The sequence below is a fragment of the Somniosus microcephalus genome, chromosome 7, assembly GCF_052327205.1.
Source record: "Somniosus microcephalus isolate GS21.2 chromosome 7, FLI_Smic_1.0, whole genome shotgun sequence".
In the NCBI taxonomy this organism is placed as follows: domain Eukaryota; kingdom Metazoa; phylum Chordata; class Chondrichthyes; order Squaliformes; family Somniosidae; genus Somniosus; species Somniosus microcephalus.
In genome coordinates this window covers 129,454,206-129,479,846 of record NC_140993.1, presented here as the reverse complement: position 1 = coordinate 129,479,846, position 25,641 = coordinate 129,454,206, and the positions used below count along the sequence as shown (strand labels likewise).

General features: G+C 45.5%; 1 protein-coding gene across 8 annotated transcripts in view; it reads right to left on the bottom strand.

Moving 5' to 3' along the window:
- Positions 1–7,667: 7,667 nt before the first annotated feature.
- The window catches only part of rgs20 (regulator of G protein signaling 20), a 507,528-nt gene continuing 489,554 nt past the window's right edge, over positions 7,668–25,641 (bottom strand). For 5 of the 8 annotated variants that reach the window (XM_085992934.1, XM_085992927.1, XM_085992929.1 and 2 more), the window contains one exon: positions 7,669–11,745. In XM_085992934.1, coding sequence (XP_085849060.1) covers positions 11,557–11,745 — 189 coding nt within the window. In that variant the 3' untranslated portion in view covers positions 7,669–11,556. Of the gene's footprint in view, positions 11,746–25,641 lie in introns of all 8 variants that reach the window. The other 3 variants (XM_085992932.1, XM_085992931.1, XM_085992933.1) reach the window with 1 other exon arrangement.

Here is a 25,641-nt window from a genome sequence, read left to right as displayed (position 1 = left end):
TTTGGGCTAGTGAATGAGAAAAGGTGAAATGTAGCTGGTAGGGCAGAGGTGGAAGGCTGCTTGCCTCTTTCTCCCTCCTCCTCTTCAGTAGCATCTTGCTTTTTATCTAGAGGAAAAGAAAATATAAGAGATGCTATAATGTTATAATGCTACCATGGCTTTTGAAGCTGCTTGATTGTGTGGGTTTGTGCTCCCAAACCATTATACAGACAAGGTCCAGACAAACCTGCAGCTGCCATTGGCCCTCGTATGTTTCCATTGCTAACAGGTTCAGCGTATGGCATCCCAGGATCTCTAAAGCTTCTTCCTCTTGAAAGATCAGAGGTCTAATTTTAGGGAAACCACCTGCAGCCTGAGATTCCCAGCGGTTATGAGCTACCTTCTTCTGTGAGAAAATGGAGAAAAGATGAGTTTTGTAGTTAAAGCTGGGCCGTGAATTAGTATTTCTATGTTCAGATCACCAAATTGCACTCTTAGCCCATCTATTGGGAGTAGACAATGTGGCTGATTATGTAAGTGGAATTGTTCATCCACACCATAGACTCCATTCAGACCACAGCTCTTTCTAGAATTGGATTTATATAGGGAACAACCTGTTGGTAATTTTGTATATCAAGAGGCTATAGAAATTCAACTTAGGACTCTAACTATGGAGCATTGCTGTGAAACTCTTCTACACACCCTGGAAAGGGAGATTCACACATATGCTCCCTCCATATCTCCTTATACTAGGATTCCATTAAAAAATTAGGATGAATGGAGGAGAGCTCCCTTTGGTAATATTTCCTAGCCATGAACATTATGGTTCTTGAATCTATTCCAGGTATACTGTAACACTTTACCCAACTTTTCTTTGTGGGTGTTATCCTTGGCTCAGTGGTAGCACTCTCGGCTCTGAGCCATAAGGTTGTAGGTTCAAGCCCTACTCCAGGGACTTGAGCACATAATCCAGGCTGACACTTCAGTGTAGTACCGAGGATGTGCTGCACTGTTGGAGGCGCTGTCTTTTGAATGAGACATTAAACCAAGGCCCTGCCTACCCTCTCAGGTGGATGTAAGAGATCCCATGCCACTATTAGAAGAGCAAAGGGGTTCTTCTGGTGTCCTGGCCAATATTTATCCCTCATCTAACATCACTCAAAAAAACAAATTATCTGGTCATCATCTCATTGCTATTAGTAGGATCTTGCTGTGTGCAAATTTGGTTGCTTCATTTTCCTGCAAAGGTACTTCATTGGTTATAAAGCATTTGGGATGTCCAGAGGTTGTGAAACGTGCTATATAAATGCAAATCCTTTCTTTTATCTAGCCATCAAAACAGATACAATGGCCCAGAAATTCGGGTCGGGGGCTTCCTGCGGGTGCAAGCCCCCGACCTACACTTACATATCGCGCTGACATTTGAAGACTGGGCCTGCTTGGATTTCTGGTCTGTGGCCCGGTTCAGCTCCCGACGCGCTGTGCGTGCGTGATCCAGCGGCGTAGTTAGTGCGATGAGCCGGCTGGGATCACGTGAGCACTGGGCAACCAATGGGAGTTTACAAAAGTCCATTCATGAGTTAGACAGACGACCTGTCAAACTCATGAAAAGTACGGGCGCCCAAAGCACTACTTAAACTTTAAATAAAAGTTTTTTTAAAAATTCCAATAATTAAATTAACTATAAATAACTTTTAAAAACTAATTTAAACAATTATTCAAATTTCTGCCAAAAATTTTTTTCAAGAAATCGGGTCCAAAAATACACTTGCCTTACTGTAAATTCTTTAAAAATAATAAACCTGTGGAAAAAAATTTCTAACTTTAATTATTAGACCACTTACCTTATAAAACTAAGTCCTTACGTCTGCTTTTTACATTCGTAAAAAGTGGAGGCCTTCACGCACGGACAAACCTGTCAAAAAAACCGAAGTTCAACGCGTACGCACTGCCTCAAACATCGCTAGGGAGCCGCCTCTTAAACCCTTGGTTCAGAGGAGAGGAAATGCCGGTTTTCTGCGCATGCGCTGTGCATGCTGAAATCCGGCACTTCCAACGGGCCCACGCGTGAGCACCCCGTCCGTATTCACGCGTTGGGACCGGAATTACTGGGCCATTATGCTTGAGACCTAGGCCAGAATTTGCCTAGGGCCGAGCGTGCGGGTTTTTTGGGGGGGGGGGGGTCCAACAGTAAGAATCCCAGAAATTGCCAGCGCGTCGGGAACCCACCATCATCCCGCCGACTTCCACATTTAACTCGGGCGCATTTCCCAGCGCGCCATGGACCCGCTCGGCAGAGGCAGGAGACCTCATTGAAGTACTCAAATGCTTGTTGAGAGACCATTAAAAGGCTTTTTAACAGCAGGTTTTGGCTTTAACTTCTTGAGCACAGGATTCACACACCTCGGGAACCTCGCCATTGTGTGAGTCCATTAATTGACAGCTGGGAAAAACACACAAATGCTCCCACATTACACCTGCTTCCTTGCCTAATGGAAAGGCTCTTGCTGACTCTATTTAGTGTAGAGATTTGGCTGTCAGGAGTTTGCAGGTCATTTCTGCAACCTTGGAAGCCACTTTCACTACACTGCTAGTCACTATCGCAACATTGAAGGATTGGTCCTCCGATCTCCACTTTACCTGCCATCTATTATATTAGCATGGGTGCCGCTTATGCTGTCTCACTTTGGACCTCAGAATTGGACCAAGATGAGCCTCAGCACCAACAACACCAGCAGCAGCAGCAACCACAACACCAGCAGCCTTCTCCTCAATGGCCTGATGCTCCATAGGAAACATAGAAGATAGGAGCAGGAGTAGGCCATTCGGCCCTTCGAGCCTGCTCTGCCATTCAACGAGATCATGGCTGATCATCCAAACCCTAGCACCCAGTCCCTACACCGACAGCCATCCCACCCAAGCCCTATCCCCGTAACCCCACGTATTTAATCCCCCCTAACACTAAGGGTCAATTTTTATCATGGTCAATCAACCTAACCCGCACATTTTTGGACTGTGGGAGGAAACCGGAGCACCCGGAGAAAACCCACGCAAACACGGGGAGGATGTGCAAACTCCACACAGACAGTCACCCGAGGCCGGATTTGAACCCGGGTCCCTGGCGCTGTGAGGCAACAGTGCTAACCACTATGCCACCATGGGGTCAGCACAGGGCTGCAGTGCGCCGGAGGCGATACCCCCAACACAGGGTATACAGGCAGAGGATAAGCTTCCTGGACATGACTGAGCAGGAGTGCTACAGGAGGCTCAGGCTATCGTGCCAGGTCGTCGCAGACATTTGTATCCTGCTGGAACAAGACCTGCTGCCCAGAGGACGTGGTGGACATGCCTTACCAGTGGCTGTCAAAGTCACCACTGCCCTCATCTTCTTCGTCTCAGGCCCCTTCCAGGGATCTACAGCAGATATTTGGCCGCCCACAGATGCATCACCCAGGTGACCGATGCCATGTTTCACAAATCAGCCAATTATGTAAACTTTGCCACTGATAAAGCCAGTGTTACTGAGCGGGCGCTCAGCTTTGCAGCTCTGTCTGGCTTCCCACAGGTGCAGGGCCTCATCAACTGCACACATGTTGCCATCAAGGCACCCCCACATCACCCAGGAGTATTTGTGAACCACAAGGGCTTCCACTCCCTCAACGTGCAGCTCGTCTGAAACCATAAAAAGATGATCATGCATATGTGCGCCAGATTCCCTGGCAGCTGTCATGACTCTTTTGTGCTGTGTCAGTCCACCCTCCCTCAGCTCTTCACACCTCCAAATGGACTTACCAACTGGCTGCTTGGAGACAAGGGCTATCCACTGAAGACGTGACTAATGACACCCTTGAGGAGGCCAAGTACTGAGGTCAAGGAGCGTTATAATGACAGCCACATGTCTACCAGATATGTCATAGAGCAAGCAATTGGCATGCTGAAGATGCGCTGAAGATGCCTTGACAGATCTGGAGGGGCCCTTCAGTATGTACCAGCCAGGATCTCCAGCCTCATCGTCATTTGCTGCATGCTGCACAACATAGCGCAGCAACAAGGACTGGAGCTGTAGGAGGAGCAAGGCACAGAGCGCACAGCCTCTTCAGAGGAGGAGGAAGAACAGGTGGAAGACAAGGAGGAGGAGGAACCTGAGGTGGAGATGGCATCAGCAATGATGTACATTGCTGCCCAGGAGGCCCGGGATGGTCTCATAATGGTATGATTTACTTAACTTGCTCCAGTGCACCCATAAGTCTGCCACATCCTGCACTGAGATCATCCCCACCCCCACCACCCAACAACACCACAAAGCAGCCCTACAATGACCAAGCCATTCCGCTCATCCAAACCCCCATAACGTGAGGTTAACTGATGTCTCACCATTCACGGCAAGTGACCAGGCCACTTCCCAGGTAGCAGGCAAAAATGGGCACGATTGGAAAGTGGTGTGAAGAAATAAATTTATGTGCGTCATAAATAGAACTGAAACTTATCACTAACACTTTTTCATACACCCACGTGCGTACCCTTGTGCATCTAGGATTGTTTCTTTATTCTTTTCCGCGTGCTTCTATGCGATGCAACCCCTGTGGCTTCAGCAGTGGTAGAGGCAGTCTGCTCACTTCCCTGCTGCGACTGCTTAGACACTTTTGGCGGACATCCTCTTGGTTTTAGAACCTGTGAGTGCTCTGCCAAAGACCGCTTCTCCTGCAACTGTGCAGTGGCAGACTCAATCATCGGGATCCGAGGAAGCATGTGGGGCTCTGACTGAGGGGGAGGCAACAGGGGAGAAGTGTGAGCACTTTGAGAAGAGCCCCCACTTCCATGTCCCCTCTCAACATCATCCCTCTCCTGGGCCACCCGCACTTCCCTGCTATCAAGGAGCTGGAGAGCATCCTGCTGCACATCAGTGGAGCGATGAAGGCCCAAGTCTATGTTTATATCCTTCCTCGAGATGAGGTCAATGAGAGTCTGCCATCTGTTGTCCACAGCAAGCATGTTCTCATTGGACTGGTGCATTTGCTGCTCCATGCAGGTGGCCATCCTTTCCATGGAACAGCACATCATCGCCATCGCCTGCGAGATGGTGGTGCTCATGTTGGAGATGGACTCCTCCATTCTCTGCACATTTGCAGACATCGCGGTTGCAAAAGCTGCCAGAGCCTCATGCAATTGTTGCTGCCCCTCAAGATCACCCTCTTTCTCGATGGCCCCCCGAGGTTCAGCATCTGCATGCAGCTCAGCGGAGCTTGGAGCGTCCTGTGCCCTCCGGCGAGGACTCTCCACTGCTGTCCCTGTCAACACCATCTGCTCTTGCTCACTTGTGATGTGTGAGACACCAGGTAACAACAACACTCTATCTCCCACAGGACCCACCGAGGTGTGCGTATCTGCGCTGGTGCTGGGTGCGCTTGGGTCTGGTGATGGTGCACCCTCAGAGGCTGGAGCTTCCTCTGAGGAGTCATCCTCCTCCTGCGGCTGGATAATTGGGGAGGGCGGGGAGGGGGGGCAATTGATGGACCTGTGGGAGAGTAAAGAGATGCATAAGAAGTGTTATAATAAGAATGGGTAACCTTAACATTATGCACATGATGATATATCATTGGATGCTGACATCAGTCACCATATGAGTGACTGTTGTATGCCATACTAGCTGAAGTGCCCGGCGGTGCCGAGGCTTTTTCGAGGGAATGTTGTTGTTGGAAGAGAGAGAGAGAGAGCGCGTGGGGGGGAAGAGAGAGCGACTGGGGGGAAGAGAGAGAGCGACTGGGGGGAAGAGAGAGAGCGACTGGGGGGAAGAGAGAGAGCGACTGGGGGGAAGAGAGAGCGCGACTGGGGGGAAGAGAGAGCGCGACTGGGGGGAAGAGAGGGAGGGGAGGGAAGAGGGGGAGGGGGGAGGGGAGGGAAGAGGGAGAGGGGGAGGGGAGGGGGGATGGAAGAGGGGGAGGGGAGGGCGGGGGGAGGGAAGAGGGGGAGGGGGGAAAGGAGGGGGGGCGGGGGGGAAAGGAGGGGGGGAGGGCGGGAAGGGGGGGGAAGGGAGGGAGGGCGGCGGGGGGCGCCCCCCACCCCCCCGAGGTGAAGACCGCCGATTGCGCGCGCAGCAGGAGCTGAGACGCGGCGTCTCTCTTGGCCGGTAGGCCCGGTTGCCAGGGCAACCGTGACGCTGACCAAGCCAGAGAGAGAGACGCCGCGTCTCAGCTGCTCCAGCTGCGCGCGCGGCACCCCCCCCCCCCCCGAGGGTCGCGCCCCCCCGAGGGTCGCGGCACCCCCCCCCCCCCCCCCCCCCCGGTGAAGACCGCCGATTGCGGCTGTGCGAGACGTCCGGCGGGCCCGGTTGCCAGGGTAACGCTGGACGCTCAGCAAGCCCCGCCCCCCGGCCGAGCCAGAGACGTCTCAGCTCCTGCTGCGCGCGCACCCTAGCGGCGCTGGGCTGAGGCTCGGCCCTCCAGCCTTCGAGTGGGGCTGGGAGGTGCCTAGCTCGGGCGTGGGTGCGGAGGAGACGCCGAGGCTTCTAGGCCTACCTGGAAAAACGGGAAAGGTAGGAAAATTAATGAGATTAGATAAGTTAATTACTTTCTAAATCATTTTTTTTAAAAACAATATGTGTTTTAAAAGCAATGTTTTTTTTTAAGACGCAGAAAGCGGGAAAAAGAAAGGAAAAGTTTGGAATCAAGATGGCGGCGACTCACCTCGGTTCAGAACGATAAAGCCCGGCCACACGCGCACCAATTGGCCCGGCGGCACACGCCAGCAACCCGGCGTACGATTGGTGGAGCTCGAGGTCACTCTGTCGCTAATGAGCGGATAATGAGATGCTAATGAGCGGAACATTGAAGGTTTTTGGGATACCGCGGGCGGGATTTTAGCCCGGCCGAAACGTAAATACGCTTAAAACCGTCTCGGAAGCGTAAGCTTTCTTTGGAGGTAATGCGCGCGTAGGTACGCCCTGTAACTTTCGAGTGCATACCCGCAACGCACACGCGATGACAGACAGACAGATAGACAGACAGACAGATAGACAGAATGACAGAAGTACCGATTTATATATATAGATGGGTGCATGAGATTTAATTCTGTCACCAGGTTGCTGGGAGGTCCCCCTTTCTCCATCTCCCATCAATAGCAGCTCTGCAACTCCAGAGATCTCTCGGGCCTCCTCCTCTGCTGGAGTCAAATGACTAGACTGGAGGGCCACCCCTGATTCTCTGCCTTTCCCTATTGTTGTGCACTCTCTTCTCCTGCAAGGAGTGAAAGAAGAGAGGTTTGAGTGAGAGTGATGGAATGAGTGTAAGAAATGGATGGGCTACATCTGTGGATGGTGACTAAGAGGGAGTGGCATGACATTGCCAAGTGGCCACCTTCTGTGGTGTTACTTGCTATGATTGCATTCGGATGAGGCTGAGTGTCAGTGGTGGTTAGTCAGATGGGGATGTGAGTAGTTGCATAGACAGAGAGGGATGGGTGGACCTGCAAGGTAGGCTGGTGTGAGGAATGATGTGCAGGAGTAGGCTTGGGAAGGCAGAGTGATGGGGTTGGGGTGACAGACATATCAGAATTCAGGTGAGTGTAGCATCACACTCTCCTGACCTCATGAGATCATTAAATCTTTTCCGGCACTGGATCCACATCCTCCTGACCACATCCCTACTGACTTCCTCTGAGATCTCTTTTTGTGTCTTTGGGTGGTTGTTTTCGTCAATCGCCAGGGAAGAGGATCTCGCTCTTATTGCCTGCAGCAGAACTTCCAGGGAGGCATAGGTGAATCTTGGTGCTGCCCTCTGTCTGGTCTACATGACCCACAGTTATGTCAGTTTTATTGGTCTGGAAACTACCTTATACGCTCTTACATCTATCTTCCAATGAGATGTGAGCAAGGCTGCTTTAAATATCCGCGCTGAAAACAAGTCATCGGTGATGTCATCCGACTCGCTCCATTTATTTGGGCTGGAAAACACGCTTGACTGTTTTAATTGGGGCCATTGAGTGAAATGTGCAGTGCAGAATGCGCTGTTCAAATCTTCGGGTTCCCGACCCACTACGTAGTCCGCACGCATGCAACCCGACTCCAAGGTAAAGATTCCCACCCTTGTATCTGTGCAGGAAGATCATATCGGTCTTACAATCTGCCCACAAAGTAGGATGTATTACATAATGCTAAAATTTATGCTGTGGTACACAGATTAAGAAGATTTCTCCTACTATTTGTGATATTAATTTGGAACATTGTAGTACCTACTGAATGAAAATCTGACATTTAGTTTTATATTTATGCGTGTGGTGGCTATTTCAGTTTTCTATTGATCCATTACGAAACTATCATAGGCTTTATGAAAGAAGCTTTTGTTCATCCTGTAATTCCCTGCTTGGAATCTTAATTTAGTGCACAATTTTAGCCAATACATTTGTGAGAAGTAAAATTCTTATTTTGGAAAATAACCACCGTTCTGACCTCGATGTCAGTGAAAGGAATAAGTGATCTACAGGCACCACTGGAATGCTACGTATCTTCAAGCTCCATGGCACTTCTAAATTAAATTTGTTGTAGGCTAGCCTTGACTTAACTATATATTTCTGAAGTGGAAAGAACATCTCAACGTGTGGACCTTGATCAAAGTTGAGGCAATATTTTAATTCTTGCAGGGATAAATACTGTCTGATAATTAGAGTATGAGATCTATCTCTTCATTGATACCATTTAGCAGGTAGGAAACACCCTGTGAGATTTAAAGGATTTGTGGCAACCTCATGGGCTAATATTGAGATCAGTCTTGCACTACGTATATATGTGCGGTACATGGATTACTATTGTAACTGAACACTGCTGTTTGCATTTACCCACTGGAAAATAATTCAGTTTGATACAGAGGTAATGGATACAAGCCTTGGGTCCAACTAAAGAGTACACATTCCTCCTCTTAGAGTTCTGCTGTTAGTATTCATTAATATATGGAGAATAATTACTATTTTTTCTTTTTGATAGGGCTTTCCTCTTCAAATGTTTATTCTTCAGAAGTACAAAGGAAGAAAAAGGTGTAAAGTTAATTATACATTTACTGAGCTATTAACTTGCATACTATCTTGCCCCCTTCCTTATTTGAAAATAACTGAGCAGTTACCAAGAGGTGTAGTTTATAAACGGCCTGGGAAGAGGATTACCTGAAATCCTACCTCTCAATGGTGACATTATCCTTGTGATATCCCCCATTGGGTAACTGGAATTATTCATTGGTCTGTGAAGGGTTAGCATTTGAAGAAAAAACAATTTGAGGTAATCTAATTTCTCAACTATTGTTGCTCAAATTTGTTATGCACTGGAATTTTAAAATAAGATGCTAAAACAGAAATTGAATTGAGAAGATATTCAAATTATAGTCTAGTGGCTTTGATCAACAAAGAGCAAGTGTATTTCGGGCCTTGTATTGATGTAACAAACTCCCTTAACATCTAGTTCTTTATTTTTGTTTTTTAATGCATTTTGTTCTATGGCTGTGGTTTACAACTGCAAATACCAATCCAAATAAATGCACTGGAGTGTGGTGGCATATCCAGATCCTGCTCTGTTAGCCATAACACTGAAAAAATGCAATGAAAATCAAAATGTATCTTTCTCCAAGAGCTAAGATGATCATATTAATCCTCTGGCCACTCCAGCAGCACTCCTATTTCAGAGTCAAAAATATAACCAGATGGTACTCCAAAATATTTTATTCAGAGAATATTGTGAATTAATAAATGTTGTGAATCAAATTGTTTCCTTTTACCTGGTCAGCATTAGAAGTTTACAGACAATAATTTTACCAGATGTTGGTGAAAACACATGCTTATTGTGTAAGCAGCAAAAAACATTTGACATGAAAACTATTTCAATAGTGAGAAGTTTGTGTTTAGGTTTTTTTCTATGTTTATCTGTAAGTGTTGCAATGCGTTAACAAGGACATAAAGTGAAAGAAAGTGTACTTTTGCTAGGTTACTACTACAGAAAACCTCATGAATGGACATATGGAAATCGGGTGTTTTTTTAGCACATTAATTAGGCAGCAGCTTGCTATCAAAACTATTTTAACTAGTTACAGCAAATGGCAGCTAAATATTAACAGTATCTCATATTGCATAGCATTTTTATGCTGAACAACTTATTCCATGCCTTGTATAAAATTTACTTTGATCTTGTAACCTCTTTAGTGGAGGTTCTGTTCACTAAATATTACTTAATGTCACTTGTTATCACTCATTTAGTTGTGAATGTATCTGTTTTTATTGGGTTTCTCCCTATTGTCAGTATACAAAGCTTTCATGTGCATGTACACCTTATTATCTTGTAGTGAAATGAAACTGTTGTCAATTATTTTACCTGTAAGAGTAATACATTTTATTTTGGCATTTATTTGGTCAGTGTGACGTATATGCTAAATGCATTTTCAGGTGTTTTTAAGAAACCACATTTGAAGCTGAAATTCAGAAGTAGGTCATTGTTCAAAGGATAAAAGCAATTGATTTAAAATGAGAAGAGCATACTTCAAAAGCATTATATACATTTCCCCCATTGCGTCCTCACATGGCCATTTGGCTCCTGAAATAGCTTATTGAAACTGGGAAGGAAAGGTGATCCAGGTTATGCATTTCTCCAAGACTTTTGTCAACCACTTTGAGATCAGACAAATGGAGGTGTACTTCTAGCAGAACAAGGAGAGCAATACCAATTTTTCTCCCAAATGGAAGGTGGGTTAAGGTGTAGAATATCTGTACCATGCACAATACATTTCCAGTATATTTCTTTTGAAAGAATGTTAATCACGCTGTGTACATTAATTTTGTTTAGACATATCACTAACAACTGTCAATTAAAATGATTGTGCTTTATTTTTTTAAAAGAATTGAAATGCCCACACTTTGTCCGTTTTCCATTTGCAAAATAAAACCGGTGATAAATTCTTTAAAATTAAGTTTTATAAACATTCAAAAATTGTAACTAAAAAAATTGCATTTTAAGCAAAACTCTGATATTAAAATAATAGAAGTCTTACAACAGAACCAGTTTTATAGGCAGTATTTTTACAAACCATTGGCTTAGATACTTGAAGTTGATCCATTTTGTTTCCATCAGCACTATGTTTACATATATCAAGTATATATACTCCAAGACAAGTGGAAGTACCACCCGAAACAATGCTGATTGTGGCTGTGGCATCATTGTCATAGTATGGAATGGTAGGAGATTTTTAAACTGTATCGTAGCATATGTCGCTCAGGTGAGGATGTCATTAGAGGAACATCAAGGCACTTCCGCTATCAAACTCTTGTCTTTGAGTACATCTTATTACTATTTTATGTAAAAAATACAACTACAGGCTTTTAAAATGACTAACATTTCATCAGTCATCCTTTGGAGAATCTTGCTGTGTTGATCTGAAGCTGCGTCTTGGTCTGTGTTCAGAGCCCTCTGCAGATAGACATTAAAATCCTTAGTAAAATATGCCTGAGTATTACTTTCTGGTGAAGATCATATAGTTCCAGTGTCCCTGTGAGTAGTAATAGCCCACAGACATTTCCAATTTTTATTTTCAGAAACATAGCCAAGAAGTCTTAAGATACTGACGCTGTATCAGTTAAGGATTGAAGCAGGGTTTTGTAGACTGCAGAGTTCATGAATCTTGGATAAGAGTCTCTGTGCATTAATGTGTAAATCTGAAGCTGTGCATCATCAAATGTATGAGGGGTAGGTTCAAGCATGTTTCTGTTGATGACCTCGCGCACTCTGGAATCAAGGCTGACCTATATTTAGAATAATACAAAATAAGGATCAGCTATTTCAAAGTATAATGTGCTATTCGTATTAACTAGTGAATATTAGTTTTCAGAATATACTTCTATTACCTATCTGCAAAAGCATTTTACTGAAAATTCCCCAGTAGAATGACTAAACATATAGCATAATAGAAAATGTTTATCTCTGCATTTGTTTTGATCTTTATAACAAGAATCAACTAACTGGTAGAAATCATAGGGATGCCTGTTTAAAAGTTTGTTTTGGGGCAGATCCACATGAACAGTCCCCATTTTGCTCAGTTTTAAGTTCTGTATAGACTGTACAAAGCTTGCTGTTTTAGATTCCTGCCTCTCGATAATAAAATTGCCTTCGGCAACTGCTACATAGCCTGTTAAAAAAGGTGAAACAAATAGCTCAACTGGCTGGCTCTTGCTCTTTATTTCAGCAGAAATGTTTATAAATAAATGAAAGCTATTAGACCTCAGGGGTCTTCTTTCATGTAATAAAAGGCTGGCATAGATGATCTCAACAAGAACACCAATTGACATTTACATATTATTAATACAAAAAAAGGTGTTCCAATTAGATGCCAAACCAGGAAGAAGATTAGGATGGGTGACAGAAATAAAAAGAGAGGAGCAGGGGTGGAGAGATTTTGGGAGGCATTTCCAAAAAGTAAAACAGGTGGTTGAAAACTCTACCATACCAAAGGGGAGGGGGTGGGGGTGTGCACAGAAGCTTTATTCAGAATAACGTTGTTAGGACTGGAGGAGATTGCAGAGATAGGATGGGGTAAGGCCATGGAGGGATTTATAGACAAGGACAAGGATTTTGAATTGAATGCACTGGGGGTAGGGATCCAATGTAGGTCACTGAGGGAAAAGTGTGGGAGAAGATACATTAAGCCTCCTGGTGACAGTCAAAGCTCAGGAAAATAAGATTTCTAAATGAGCTGAGGACCAATCCTGCCTCTCTCTCCTAATTTACCACTGTGTTTTGCAGCAGTGTCTGGAGAAGGATTAAATGTGCTTATTCAAGGATAGCTTTCTGTTCAATCCTGATAAAACCATGTTCTTTCTTGTTGTTTCAGGAGCTAAGTGATTAAGAACTCTATACAAAATAGAAATGGTTTGGCTATATCTATGCTGTTCTATGCTTCCATTCCCCATTCTTGGACTAGCACATAATAGTTTGAATGGAGCTAAGTGCAGAGCCATGAGCCATGATATATAGCTATAAAAGAATGAATCCTTAAAGTCTATGTGGTATGAGTAATAGAAACCCTTACTTTTACAAGGCAAATTACTCAGGCATTGTCATTGAAGGATTCTCAGCTATTGGCACCTGTATTACAAGCACTGAGGCAGTCTCACACTTTTCTCCCTACATGGAACAGAACCCTTATCCACCCCATCCAATAATAAGCTCTTGAGTTTTCATTCGGGAACTCTTCCCCCACAAAATAAACAAGAAAAAGTCACTATAAACATCAGATCAGGAACTGAGTGCTTTATTAGTGATACAGGTCACATTTTATTTGATGTATGCAATGTATGAATGAATCCACAGAATTTCCTCTGGGAAAAGATATTTCAAACCGTTGTACTTACCAATACAAAGCTTCTAAGTTTTCCCGATGCCATCTACAAGCGTGGTCAGTTTCTCTCTGAGCTGCCCTTGATAATTTGTATGAATAAAGCAGCTGTATTTAAACTTTGAAAACTGATTCAAACTGTTCTTTTTTCATAGAAACATAGAAGATAGGAGCAGGAGTAGGCCATTCGACCCCTCTAGCCTGCTCCGCCATTCAATGCGATCATGGCTGATCATCCAAGTTCAGTACCCTGTCCCTGCTTTCTCCCCATACCCCTTGATCCCTTTAGCCTTAAGAAATATATCCAACTCCTTCTTGAATATATTTAATGAATTGGCCTCTACTGCCTTCTGTGGTAGAGAATTCCACAGGTTCACCACTCTCTGGGTGAAGAAATTCCTCCTCATTTCTGTCCTAAATGGCTTACCCCTTATCCTTAGACTGTGACCCCTGGTTCTGGATTCCCCGACCACTGGGAACATCCTCCCTGCATCTAGTCTGTCCAGTCCTGCCAGAATGTTATAAGTTTCAATGAGATCCCCTCTCATTCTTCTAAACTCCAGCGAGTACAAGCCCAATTGACCCAATCTCTCCTCATACGTCATTCCTGCCATCCCAGGTATCAGCCTGGTGAATCTTTGCTGAACTCCTTCCATGGCAAGAATATCCTTCCTCAGATAAGGCGACCAAAACTGCACACAATACTCAAGATGTGGTCTCACCAAGGCCCTGTACAACTGCAGCATGACATCCTTGTTCTTGTACTCAAACCCTCTCGCTATGAAGGCCAACATACCATCTGCCTTCTTAACCGCCTGCTGCACCTGCATTCTTACCTTCAGCGACTGGTGCACAAGGACACCCAGGTCTCGTTGCACTTCCCCTTCTCCCAATCTATTGCCATTCAGATAATAATCTGCCTTCCTGTTTTTGACACCAAAGTGGATAACCTCACATTTATCCATGTTATATTACATCTGCTATGCTTCTGCCCAATCACCCAACCTGTCCAAATCATCCTGTAGTTTCTCGGCATCCTCCTCACAGCACACATGCCCACCCAGCTTTGTGTCATCTGCAAATTTGGAGATATTACATCTAGTTCCCTTGTCTAGATCATTAATATATATTGTAAATAGCTGGGGTCCAAGGACCGATCCCTGCGGGACCCCACAAGCACTGCCTGCCACTCGGAAAAAGACCCATTTATTCCAACTCTTTGCTTTCTATCTGCCAACCAGTTCTCTATCCAAGTCAATACCTTGCCGCCAATCTCATGTGCCTTAATTTTACACGCTAATCTCTTATGTGGGACTTTATCGAAAGCCTTCTGTAAGTCCAAATACACCACATTCACTGGTCCTCCCTTATCTACTTTACTAGTTACATCCTCAAAAAATTCCAGTAGATTAGTCAAGCACGATTTACTTTTTGTAAATCCATGTTGACTTTGTCTGATCCTGTCACTGTTTTCCAAGTGCTCTGCTATTACATCTTTTATAATGGACTCTAGCATTTTCCCCACTACCAATGTCAGGCTTACCGGTCTGTAATTCCCCATTTTCTCTCTACCACCTTTTTTGAATAGTGGGGTAACATTAGCTACACTCCAATCCATGGGTACTGTTCCAGATTCCATCGAATGTTGGAAGATGACCAGCAATGCATCTACTATTTCTAGGGCCACTTCCTTAAGTACCCTAGGATGTAGATTATCAGGCCCTGGGGATTTATCGGCCTTCAATCCCATCAATTTCCCTAACACCATTTCCCTACAAATACTGATTTCTTTCAGTTCCTCCCATTCATCAGACCCTATGTTCCCTGACATTTCTGTGAGGTTATTTGTGTCCTCCTTTGTGAAGACAGAACCAAAATATGTATTTAATTGGTCTGCCAATTCTTTGTTCCCCATTATAAATTCCCCTGATTCTGACTGCAAGGGACCTACGCTTGACTTCACCAATCTTTTTCTCTTCACATAGCTATAAAAGCTTTTAGTCAGTTTTTATGTTCCCTGCTAGCTTACTCTCATATTCTATTTTCCCTTTCTTAATTAATCCCTTTGTCCTCTTTTGTTGAATCCTAAACTGCTCCCAATCCTCTGGATTACTGCTTTTTTTGGCCAATTTATATGACCTCTCCTTGGATCTTATGCTATCCCTAATTTCCCTTGTTAGCCACGGTTGAGTCACCTTTTTTGTTTTATTTTTATGCCAAACTGGGATGAACAAATTCTGTAGTTCATCCATGCGGTCGGTCTTTGATTGTTTGCCATTGCCTATCCACCGTCAACCCTTTGAGTGACATTCCCCAATCAATTCTACCCAATTCACACCTCAGACCATCGTAGTTTCCTTTATTTAAATTCAGGACCCTAGTCTCTGAGTCAAATACTTCATTCTCCATCTTAATGAAGAATTCAATCATATTTTGATCACTCCGACCCAAGGGGCCTCGTACAACAAGATTGCTAATTAATCCTTTCTCGTTACATAATACCCAGTCTAAGATGGCCTGATCTCTGGTTGGTTCCTCGACATATTGGTCCAGGAAACCATCCCTTTAACACTCCAGGAATTCCTCCTCCACAGTATTGTTACTAATTTGGTTAGCCCAAGCTATATGTAGATTAAAGTCACCCATGATGACTGCTGTGCCCTTTTTGCACGCTTCTCTAATTTTCCTTTTAATGCCATCCCCAACCTCCGCATTACTGTTTGGAGGTCTATATACCACTCCCACTAACGTTTTCTGCCCCTTGGTATTTCTCAGTTCTACCCATACAGATTCCACATCATCAGAGCTAATATCCTTCCTTACAATTGTGTTAATCCCTTCTTTAACCAGTAATGCTACCCCACCTCCCTTTCCTTTTTGCCTATCTTTCCTGAATATTGAATACCCCTGGATGTTGAGTTCCCAGCCTTCGCCACCCTGGAGCCATGTTTCCGTAATCCCAATCAAATCATATTCGTTTACCTCTATTTGCGCAGCTAATTCATCCACCTTTTTACGAATGCTCCTCGCATTAAGACAGAAAGCCTTCAGGCTTGTTTTTTTAATGCTCTTACACCCATTAGAATTATTATTTACTGTGGCCATGTTTGATTTAAACTGTTGATTTCTCTGACTGCCACTTTTGTTTTTCTCCTTCCTATCTTTTGCTTTTATCCTTGTTTCCCTTTCCTCTGTCCCCCTGCTCAGGTTCCCAACCCCCTGCCATTTTAGTTTAAACCCTCCCCCAGAGCACTAGCAAACACTCCCCCTAGGACATCGGTCCTGGCCCTGCCCAGGTGCAAACCGTCCGGTTTGAACTGGTCCCACCTCCCCCAGAACCGGTTCCAATGTCCCAGGAATTTGAATCCCTCCCCCTGGCACCATTCCTCTAGCCATGCATTCATCTGAAATATTCTTCTATTTCTACTCTGACTAGCACGTGGCACTGGTAGCAATCCTGAGATTACTACCTTTGAGGTCCTATTTTTTAATTTACCTCCTAACTCCCTATAGTCAGCTTTTAGGACCTCATCCCGTTTTTTACCTATATCGTTGGTACCTATATGCACCACGACAACTGGCTGTTCACCCTCCCCTTCCAAGATGTTCTGCAGCCGCTCGGAGACATCCTTGACCCTTGCACCAGGGAGGCAACACACCATCCTGGAGTCTCGTTTGCGGCCGCAGAAACGCTTATCTATTCCCCTTACAATAGAATCCCCTATTACTATAGCTCTACCCCTCTTTTTCCTCCCGTCCTGTGCAGCAGAGCCACCCCTGGTGCCAGGAAGTTGGCTGCTGCTGCCTTCCCCTGGTAAGCCACCCCCCCATCAGTATCCAAAGCAGTATATCTGTTTGAGAGGGGGATGGCCACAGGGGACCCCTGCACTACCTGCCTGCACCTACTACTCTGCCTGTTGGTCACTCGTTCCCTTTCTACCTGTGCCATCTTTACCTGCGGTGTGACCAACTGATTAAATGTGCTATTCACGACATCCTCAGCATCGCGAATGGTCCAGTATGTATCCAATGGCTGCTCCAGTACCGCAATGCGGCCTGCCAGTAGCTGCAACTGGACACACTTCCTGCACACGTGGTTGTCAGGGACACAGGAAGTGTCCCTGAGTTCCCACATAGCCTCGGAAGAGCATACCACGGTACCGGGCTGTCCTGCGATGACTTACCCTTTAATTAATTGCAATTAAATCAAATCAATCCCACCAATTACACTACACTTAAATGGTATATTTAAGGGCCCTGGATCACAAACAGTCCCTGCTACACCACAGAGACTTTAGAAACTATAAACCACAGAGTTAAAGTTTAAAAAAGAGAGAAATACTCACCAACCAATCACTTACCTGCTTTCTGGTGATGTCACACTTCGATTACTTTTCACTTCTCTCCTTCCCTCTGAGTTCGGAGATTGGAGATTAGTACGCCTACCTGGGTCTGTGGGGCCTTTTGTATTGTTGCCGCTCCGCGATTCCCGCCGCCTCTCGCGCCGCACTGATTTTTTCAAAAATGAGCCCGGCACCTCGGACAAGTGCCGGGCTTGCAGGCCAGACGCATCTGTTCCGCGGGGGGGGGGTGGTGGAGGAGTCCGGGGAGGGAGGTGCGGGCAGGCGGCCGGCGGGAAAGCGGCTGGCCGCCGCGCGACCTTAATGCGCCGGCGCTAACTTGTGTAAGGCTCGGTTGCCAGAGTCTTAGTTGCGGCTGCCACGGGCGAGGCGGCCGCAACTGAATTTCGGCGTTCGGGCGCATTGCCACGGCAACCGGGACGCTGCGCACACCGATGACGTCATCGGTGCCGGCGCAGCGCAACCGGCTAACGCCGATGGCAGCGCCGAAGTGAATTTCAGAAACGGCTATCATTGCGGCGCTAGGCCCTCTAGCGCCGCAAAATGGGCGCTAACCCTACTGAATTTTCAGCCCATTCTCTTTCATAAATGTCTCGTCATTGAACCCACAAAGAAATCAATACATGGTGTCAGAAGTGATTGAAAGAGATGAAGAGGAAAAATCTGAAGTTAAATCAGCTCTCCACATATTAGCAAGCCAAAAGAGAACATCGTTACTTACCATTAGAGAATAGCTAACGAAGTGAAAAATGGAAGGTTTACTCCCACCGGCGAAGCTTCAGTTGACAGGTAATGTGGCTGAAAGTTGGAGGAGATTCAAACAACGTTTAGAGTTGTATTTAGCGGCAATCGGAGCTGACGAGAAAAGTAATAAAAGGAAATCGTCACTGTTCTTACATGTCGTGGGTGATGAAGCGCTGGAGGTGTATAATAACTTCACATTCGCTGCTGATGGAGACAAAATGAAGCTAGATAAAATAATGGAACAGTTTGAGGCCTACTGCATACCTAAACGCAACGTGACGTTTGAGAGGCACAGATTTTTCACATGTGTTCAGAAAATGGGAGAGACTATTGATCAGTATGTGACTGAACTGAGAAACAGAAGCAAATCGTGTGAATTTGGGGGACTGACAGACTCGCTGATAAAAGACAGACTGGTGTGTGGTATTCCGGATAATGGTCTAAGGGAAAGACTGCTAAGAGAGCAAGAACTAGACCTGGGAAAAGCCATAGCACTGTGTAGGGCTACAGAGACCGTGAAGTTGCAGGCAAAGGAGCTGTTCAGTGACAGTAGCTGCAACGTGGATGCAGTGAGAATGAACGGATACAAACCGTTTAACAAAAAGAGACTGGATGTTGACACTAAAAGTGAATGACATACACATTCCATTTAAATTGGATACTGGAGCACAAGTTAATGTGATATCAGAGACTGATTTTAAGAAAATTAGACCCAGACCAAAAAATACATGGAATAAAAGTGAAAGTGACAGGATACTCAGGTACTGAAATACCAGTGAAAGGAAGATGCATTATCAAAGTGACACACAAGGACAGAGAACACATGCTAGCATTAATTGTGGTGCCAAAGGATGTGCAAGCCATACTAGGTTTAAAAGCCTGTGAGAGACTGAACCTGGTAAAGAGAGTCCTCGTTGTGGAAAGCGAAGCAGAGACAGTCTATGATGAACTCATGAAAGAGTACAAAGACCTATTTAAGGGTTTAGGCTGCCTGCCAGGAGAACACACGATCAGAGTAGATAAAAGTATGACACCGGTCATACATCCATGCAGAAAAGTTCCGTTTGCTCTTCAAAAGCAACTGAAGGCAGAGTTGGACAGGATGGAAAGCCTGAACGTGATTCAGAAAATAGGTGAGCCAACTGAGTGGGTGAGTTCCCTCGTCGTTGTGGACAAAAAGAATGGAAAGCTCAGAATTTGCCTGGATCCAAGAGATCTAAACAGAGTAATAAAGAGAGAGCACTTCAAGCTTCCTACACGTGAGGAAATCATGGCACAGTTTGCAAATGCAAAGTATTTCAGCAAGTTAGATGCATCATCAGGATTTTGGCAGATGAAATTGGACGAGGCAAGTTCAAGACTGTGCACGTTCAACAGTCCATTTGGCAGATACAGATTCCTAAGGTTACCATTTGGCATTGCCTCAGCTCCTGAAGTGTATCACAAAACCATCCATATGATCTATGAGCACCTGGAGGGAGTTGATACATCAATGGATGACATCATAGTATGGGGAACCACGAGAACTGAGCATGACGAGAGACTGAAAAAAGTGCTGGAAGCAACAAGGAAAACAAACCTGAAGCTGAATAGAGAGAAATGCCAGCTCGGGGTGACAGAACTGACATTCGTGGGAGATATCCTTAGCAGTGAGGGCATCAGACCAGATCCCAGAAAGGTGTCCGCCATTGAGAATATGCCAAAGCCACAATGCAAAAAGGACGTGCAGAGGTTTAATGGAATGATCAACTACATGGGTAAATTCATATCCAACCTCTCAGAAAAGATGGCGCCACTGAGACGACTAACTGAAAAGAACATAGAATGGGAATGGAATCATGAGCATGAGAAGTCATGGAGCGATCTAAAGAAACTGCTCACAGAGGAACCAGTTCTGAGGTTTTATGACCCAGCGAGACCCATCAAGATATCATCAGATGCATCACAGAGTGGGCTCGGTGCCGTTCTTCTACAAAAATATGACTACTGGCAAACTATTGCATATGCATCACGCTCAATGACAGACGCGGAGACGTGATATGCTCAAATAGAAAAGGAGCTGCTCAGCATCACATACGCCTGTGAAAGATTTCACCAGTTTGTGGCAGGACAAGCAATCAGTGTAGAGACTGACCATAAGCCCTTGATTGCATTGTTCCAAAAGCCACTAAATAGCTGTCTGCTTAGAATACAAAGAATGATGATCAGGCTGCAACGCTATACACTGAATGTTGCGTACACACCGGGTAAGCTGATGTATACAGCAGACACGTTGTCCAGAGCTGTAGACCCAAGTGAGCCCGCAAACACCACAATGGATGAAAAAGTGAATGCCTACGTGGACATGATCACAAGTGCACTGCCCATAGCAGATGCAAAAATGGAGCTCATAAAGACTGAGACAAACAAAGATGAAACAATGAGACGACTGAGGCAAAGCATCTTGGATGGATGGCCCAACATGAAGCAAGACTGCTCACCTGGCATGGCAGAGTACTGGAACTGCAGGGCGGAACTACCAGTGGTCGAAGACATCATCTACAAAGGAAGTAAAATAGTTATCCCAAAGAGTCTGAGAAGAGAGATGCTAAAAAGGATCCATGGAGGACATCTGGGAATCGAAAAGTGTAAGAAAAGAGCACGAGAGGTGATGTACTGGCCACGAATCAACCAAGATGTGACAAATGAGGTGTCAAACTGCACAATATGCCTGAAATATCGAGCAAGCAATCCGGTAGAACCACTAAAGCCACACCCAGCACCAGACAGACCTTACCAGAAGGTAGGCACTGACCTATTCGTATGTCAAGGGAAGGACTATCTTGTAGTCACAGACTATTACTCCCTGTATCCAGAGGTTTGTAGACTGCACACCACCACTGCAGATGCTGTGATAACATGTATGAAAGCCATATTCTCCAGACATGGCGTGGCAAGCGAGGTCTTCACAGACAACGGACCCCAGTTTTACAATGCAAGTTTCCGACACTTTGCCAAAGAGTGTGACTTTGTCCACACAACGTCAAGTCCTCACTTTCCGCAGTCCAATGGACTAGTGGAAAAATCGGTCCAGACAGTGAAAAGACTGATGTACAAGGCAAAAGACAGTGGAACTGACTTTTACCAGAGCATGCTTGTATACCGCACAATGCCGCTCGAGTGTGGTAAGTCACCAGCCCAACTCCTTATGGGACGTATGCTAAGGTCAAACCTACCCATCCCGGAGAACCTCCTGAAAACAAAAGAGGGGGAGAAAGTGAGGAAGTTCAAAGAACAACAGAAAGAAAAGCAAAAGTGCTAGTATGACAGAGGAACACAAAACCTACCTGAACTCCACACTGGTGACCAAGTAAGGTTCAAAGACAAAACAAACACATGGACTCAGAAGGGAACTGTCCTGAGTGAAGTTCAACCAAGATCATACACCATTCAGACAGATGAGGGTGCAGTTCTGAGAAGAAATCGTCGAGATCTTCTCATGGGACCAGCCACAGCAAGTCAGAAGACTGATACTGTTGAACAACCTGATCACACAGCTGAGAAACCATCAGCTGAGGCAACAACTCAGATTCAAGGACAATCAATCAGAAAATCCTCAAGACACGTGAAGCCTCCTGAGAGACTCATTGAGCAAATTTAAGGACTATTGTTATAGAAGGAAGTAATGTTATCTTATTCTTTCTTCAAGTTCTGGTGTAGTTACATATTTCATGTGAACACACAAAGCAAGGTTAAAAAACCTTGATCATGATAATGATAATGTAAGTTCATTAAGTGTTACCGTTAAAATGCAGATTAATACAAAGAAAACATGTTGTTAGTTAAAAGTAAAATACTTCTGTTTTAAGAAAGGGAGATGTAATGATATCAGCAAATAGTGATGTTATTTTCCTGTTTGATTATGATGCCTTACCAGCATGTTTGCATGTATTGATTACTTATGCCTGACCAGCAGAGGTCATGTGACAGAGACAAGCAGTTTAGTTTCAGTTTCATTCTAGATGGATCACTAGCATGATGTCTCCTGTAAATGCTGTTAAAAGAGTTGAACAAGCTTTAGATTAAAAGACATTCTCTTTCATAAATGTCTCGTCATTGAAACCACAAAGAAATCAATACAGGGACCATTGCCAGTGGGTCTTCTGCTTCAACCTTGAACAGTGGCCCAACCAGTCCCGATACACCACCACCCTTCTCTGCCTGGCGGAAATTGTTTTCACTTTGAATAATTTCTCCTTTGACTCCATACACTTCCTCCAGATAAAAGGTGTCGTTATGGGAACTCGAATGTGTCCCAGCTATGCCTGTCTGTTGAACACACTTTGGCTGGATTTTTGCCTACCTGGGCGGGTCCGGTGCGGGTGGTATCCGTGGCGGGTCGCGACCCTGCTGCTGGCTCAACCCTGCTGTTGAAAATGAACTTACCTTAATGGGGTCTATTAAGCCGGCCCAGCATGTTACCCAGCCCAATGAGATGGAGCAGGTCTGGTGACGTCATTCATGACACGTTTTCAGCTGGGATCTTTAAAGGGGCCATGGCCACCTTACATTTGAAGTTTCATCTAACATAGTGCTGTCAGTGCACTACAGCATTGGAGTGCTGCAAACACTGACAATGACTGCTCAGAGGCAGAGGGCTGCACCCAGGTTCTCCGATGACTCCCTCCATATGCTTATGGAGGGAGTCAGAGCACGCAGGGAGGTCCTCTTCCCTTCCGATGGGTGGAAGACACCTCCCCAGGAGCCCAACACAGCCTGGTTGCACATTGCACAGGAGTTCATAAGCAGGGATAGGGTCAGGAAGACCTGGGTGCAGTGCAGCAAACAATTCAATGATCTCATTAGATCAGGAAATGTTAGTACAAAGCCACACTCAACCTCATCCTGCTGTGCCTCTCATCACATCACCATCACTCTGCCTTCCCTACCCTACCCCTGCACATCCTTACTCACACCAACTTACCTTGCACCTCCACCCATCCCTCTCTCCCTATCTACATTATCACATCCCCATCTCACTAGCCACCCCTCACACTTACCCTCATCCTAGTGCAATCATACCAACTAACAACACATAAGTGTAGGCACTTGGGTGTTTTATCCAATATTTATGTAAAGTTTCTGTTAATGTGGTGTCAAACATAAACACTTTCCGGTCTTGGACAGATTTGTGTGCACCTTTGGAAGTGGCTTAATGAGTTGCAGTGAATGGTGAGACATAACCCCCCGCAATGGTGATGAGTGTGAAAGGAATGGCTTGATCATTGTAGGGATGTTTTATGGTGTTGGTGTGGGATGATGCCAACCTGGCACATCATGTGGCAGCTATATGGATGTACAACATAAAGTTAAATAAATCTGGCCATGATGAGGCCATTCCTGGCCTCCTGAGCAGCAATGTGCTCGGGTGCTGATGCCCTGTCCCCTGTGCAACATCAAGTGATTGCGGAGAAGGTTGGTGTTGCTGCTGGTGCTGCTCGTGTGCCTGGTGCTGCTGGTGTTGGGGCTCATTGTGGTCCGATTTTGAGGACCAAGATGAGACAGTATAACTGGCACCCATATTGATGGAATAGATGGCAGGTGAAGTACAGATGACAGAGCATTCTGTCAATGATGAGAGAGTTCTTCCAATGAGGTGACACTGGATGGAGACTTTGCTGGAAACACTTGCAGCCTGCAGAATCTGTGCTGGAAATGGACTGAGCAACAGCTTCTGCCAGAGGAAAGTGATCATCTGTGAGGTGGAAGCTTTTACTGTACATTTCATCCTGTCAAGTAATCAGCTGGAGCAATGGCCACGGAACTCCCGCCTCAGGTTGACAGGTGTGAATCCCGTGGCCATGCAGGGAAATTTTAAAAGTAATTGATAAAAGGGTCTCAAGTGCCTGTGAACTACCTGATAATGATTTCAATTGGGTCGTCCGCTGCTGCCAGTCGAGTCGGCTCCATGATGACAGACGCGCCTGGGGGAAAGGCGCGTGGGGGCGGGATGACAGCTGTCAAAAATAACAACTTTCCCACCCGACCCGCCCGCCCGCTACCACCGGAAAATTCTGGCCTTTGTTTCACTACTCAAAAGGAAGAACAAAACGGAACCAATCTCATCCTTTGGAAGCACCTCCCTCATTCCAATCACAGAGCAATATTTACAACAAAGGACAGCTTTGAAGTAGAATCAAACATATAGAAAACGTATTTAATTTAAGAATGTGGCAGATATGGGGAAAATAGAATATGAGAAGCAGTAGCATTAATCTGAGATTTTGGCACAGGGTGGTGTAAATTTTGGCGTAATTTCTGTGTAAGTGTGATCAAGGAAATTCTGGTTCTATATTATATTCCTAAATTACTTACACTCAGTAAAGAAGTAAGAATAATGGCCACAAAATTCGGTACCTTAGTGCCGGCTGTAGGTCGGTTTCATCAGTGAGGTGACAGGGAGTGGTGCTGCAAGTGGAGAAGACCTTGCTTCTGAATTCAAGGGTTTTGCTCAGACCACTTGCTCCCAGTCATGGGGGCTCAACTTGCAGTCCCCCCTGCGCTGGAGCATGACAGGGAGATGGAGCAGAGGCTGCAAAGAGGACAATCTGCTCGCAGAGGAGGAGGGGCAGGATGTAACGGCTTCAGTGGCACTTCCCTCTGCTCGCCGCCTGAGGGCGGTTTTTGAGGCTTCGGTGCGCTGCTGCCGTGCCTTTGGGCCCCTCTCCTCACCTGTTTCTCGAGTAATTGATCTCATCAGAGTAATTAGGCTAGTTAATAAAGTTGTTCGTTTTTGTCCTTGTCTTGTCCCTCTTTTAAATGGACCAAGTAAATTAAACAAATAAACTGTAATTAAAACTCTAAAACTTTAAATAAACCTTAGCAAATCAAATTAAAATTTGGTTGTCCAATCCAATTATGCACTCCAGTCCCCGCGGTGCCCACCGGTCACGGAAGTGCTGGAGCGCGCCGGCGGACACCGTGTGCTCCATCTCCAGGGCCACCCGGGCGCGAACATGGCTGCGGAAGAGAGGGAGGCAATCTGGCTGGACGACCCCCTCGACCGCCCGCTGCCTGGACCAATTGATGGCTTTTTTAGCGAGGCGCAGGAGCAGACCCACGAGGAGGTCCTCCAACCTGCCCGCTCCCCTCCGCACCGGGTGACCATAGATCAAGAGCGTGGGACTGAAGTGCAACCAAAAATCAAGGAGCAGCCCCTTCAA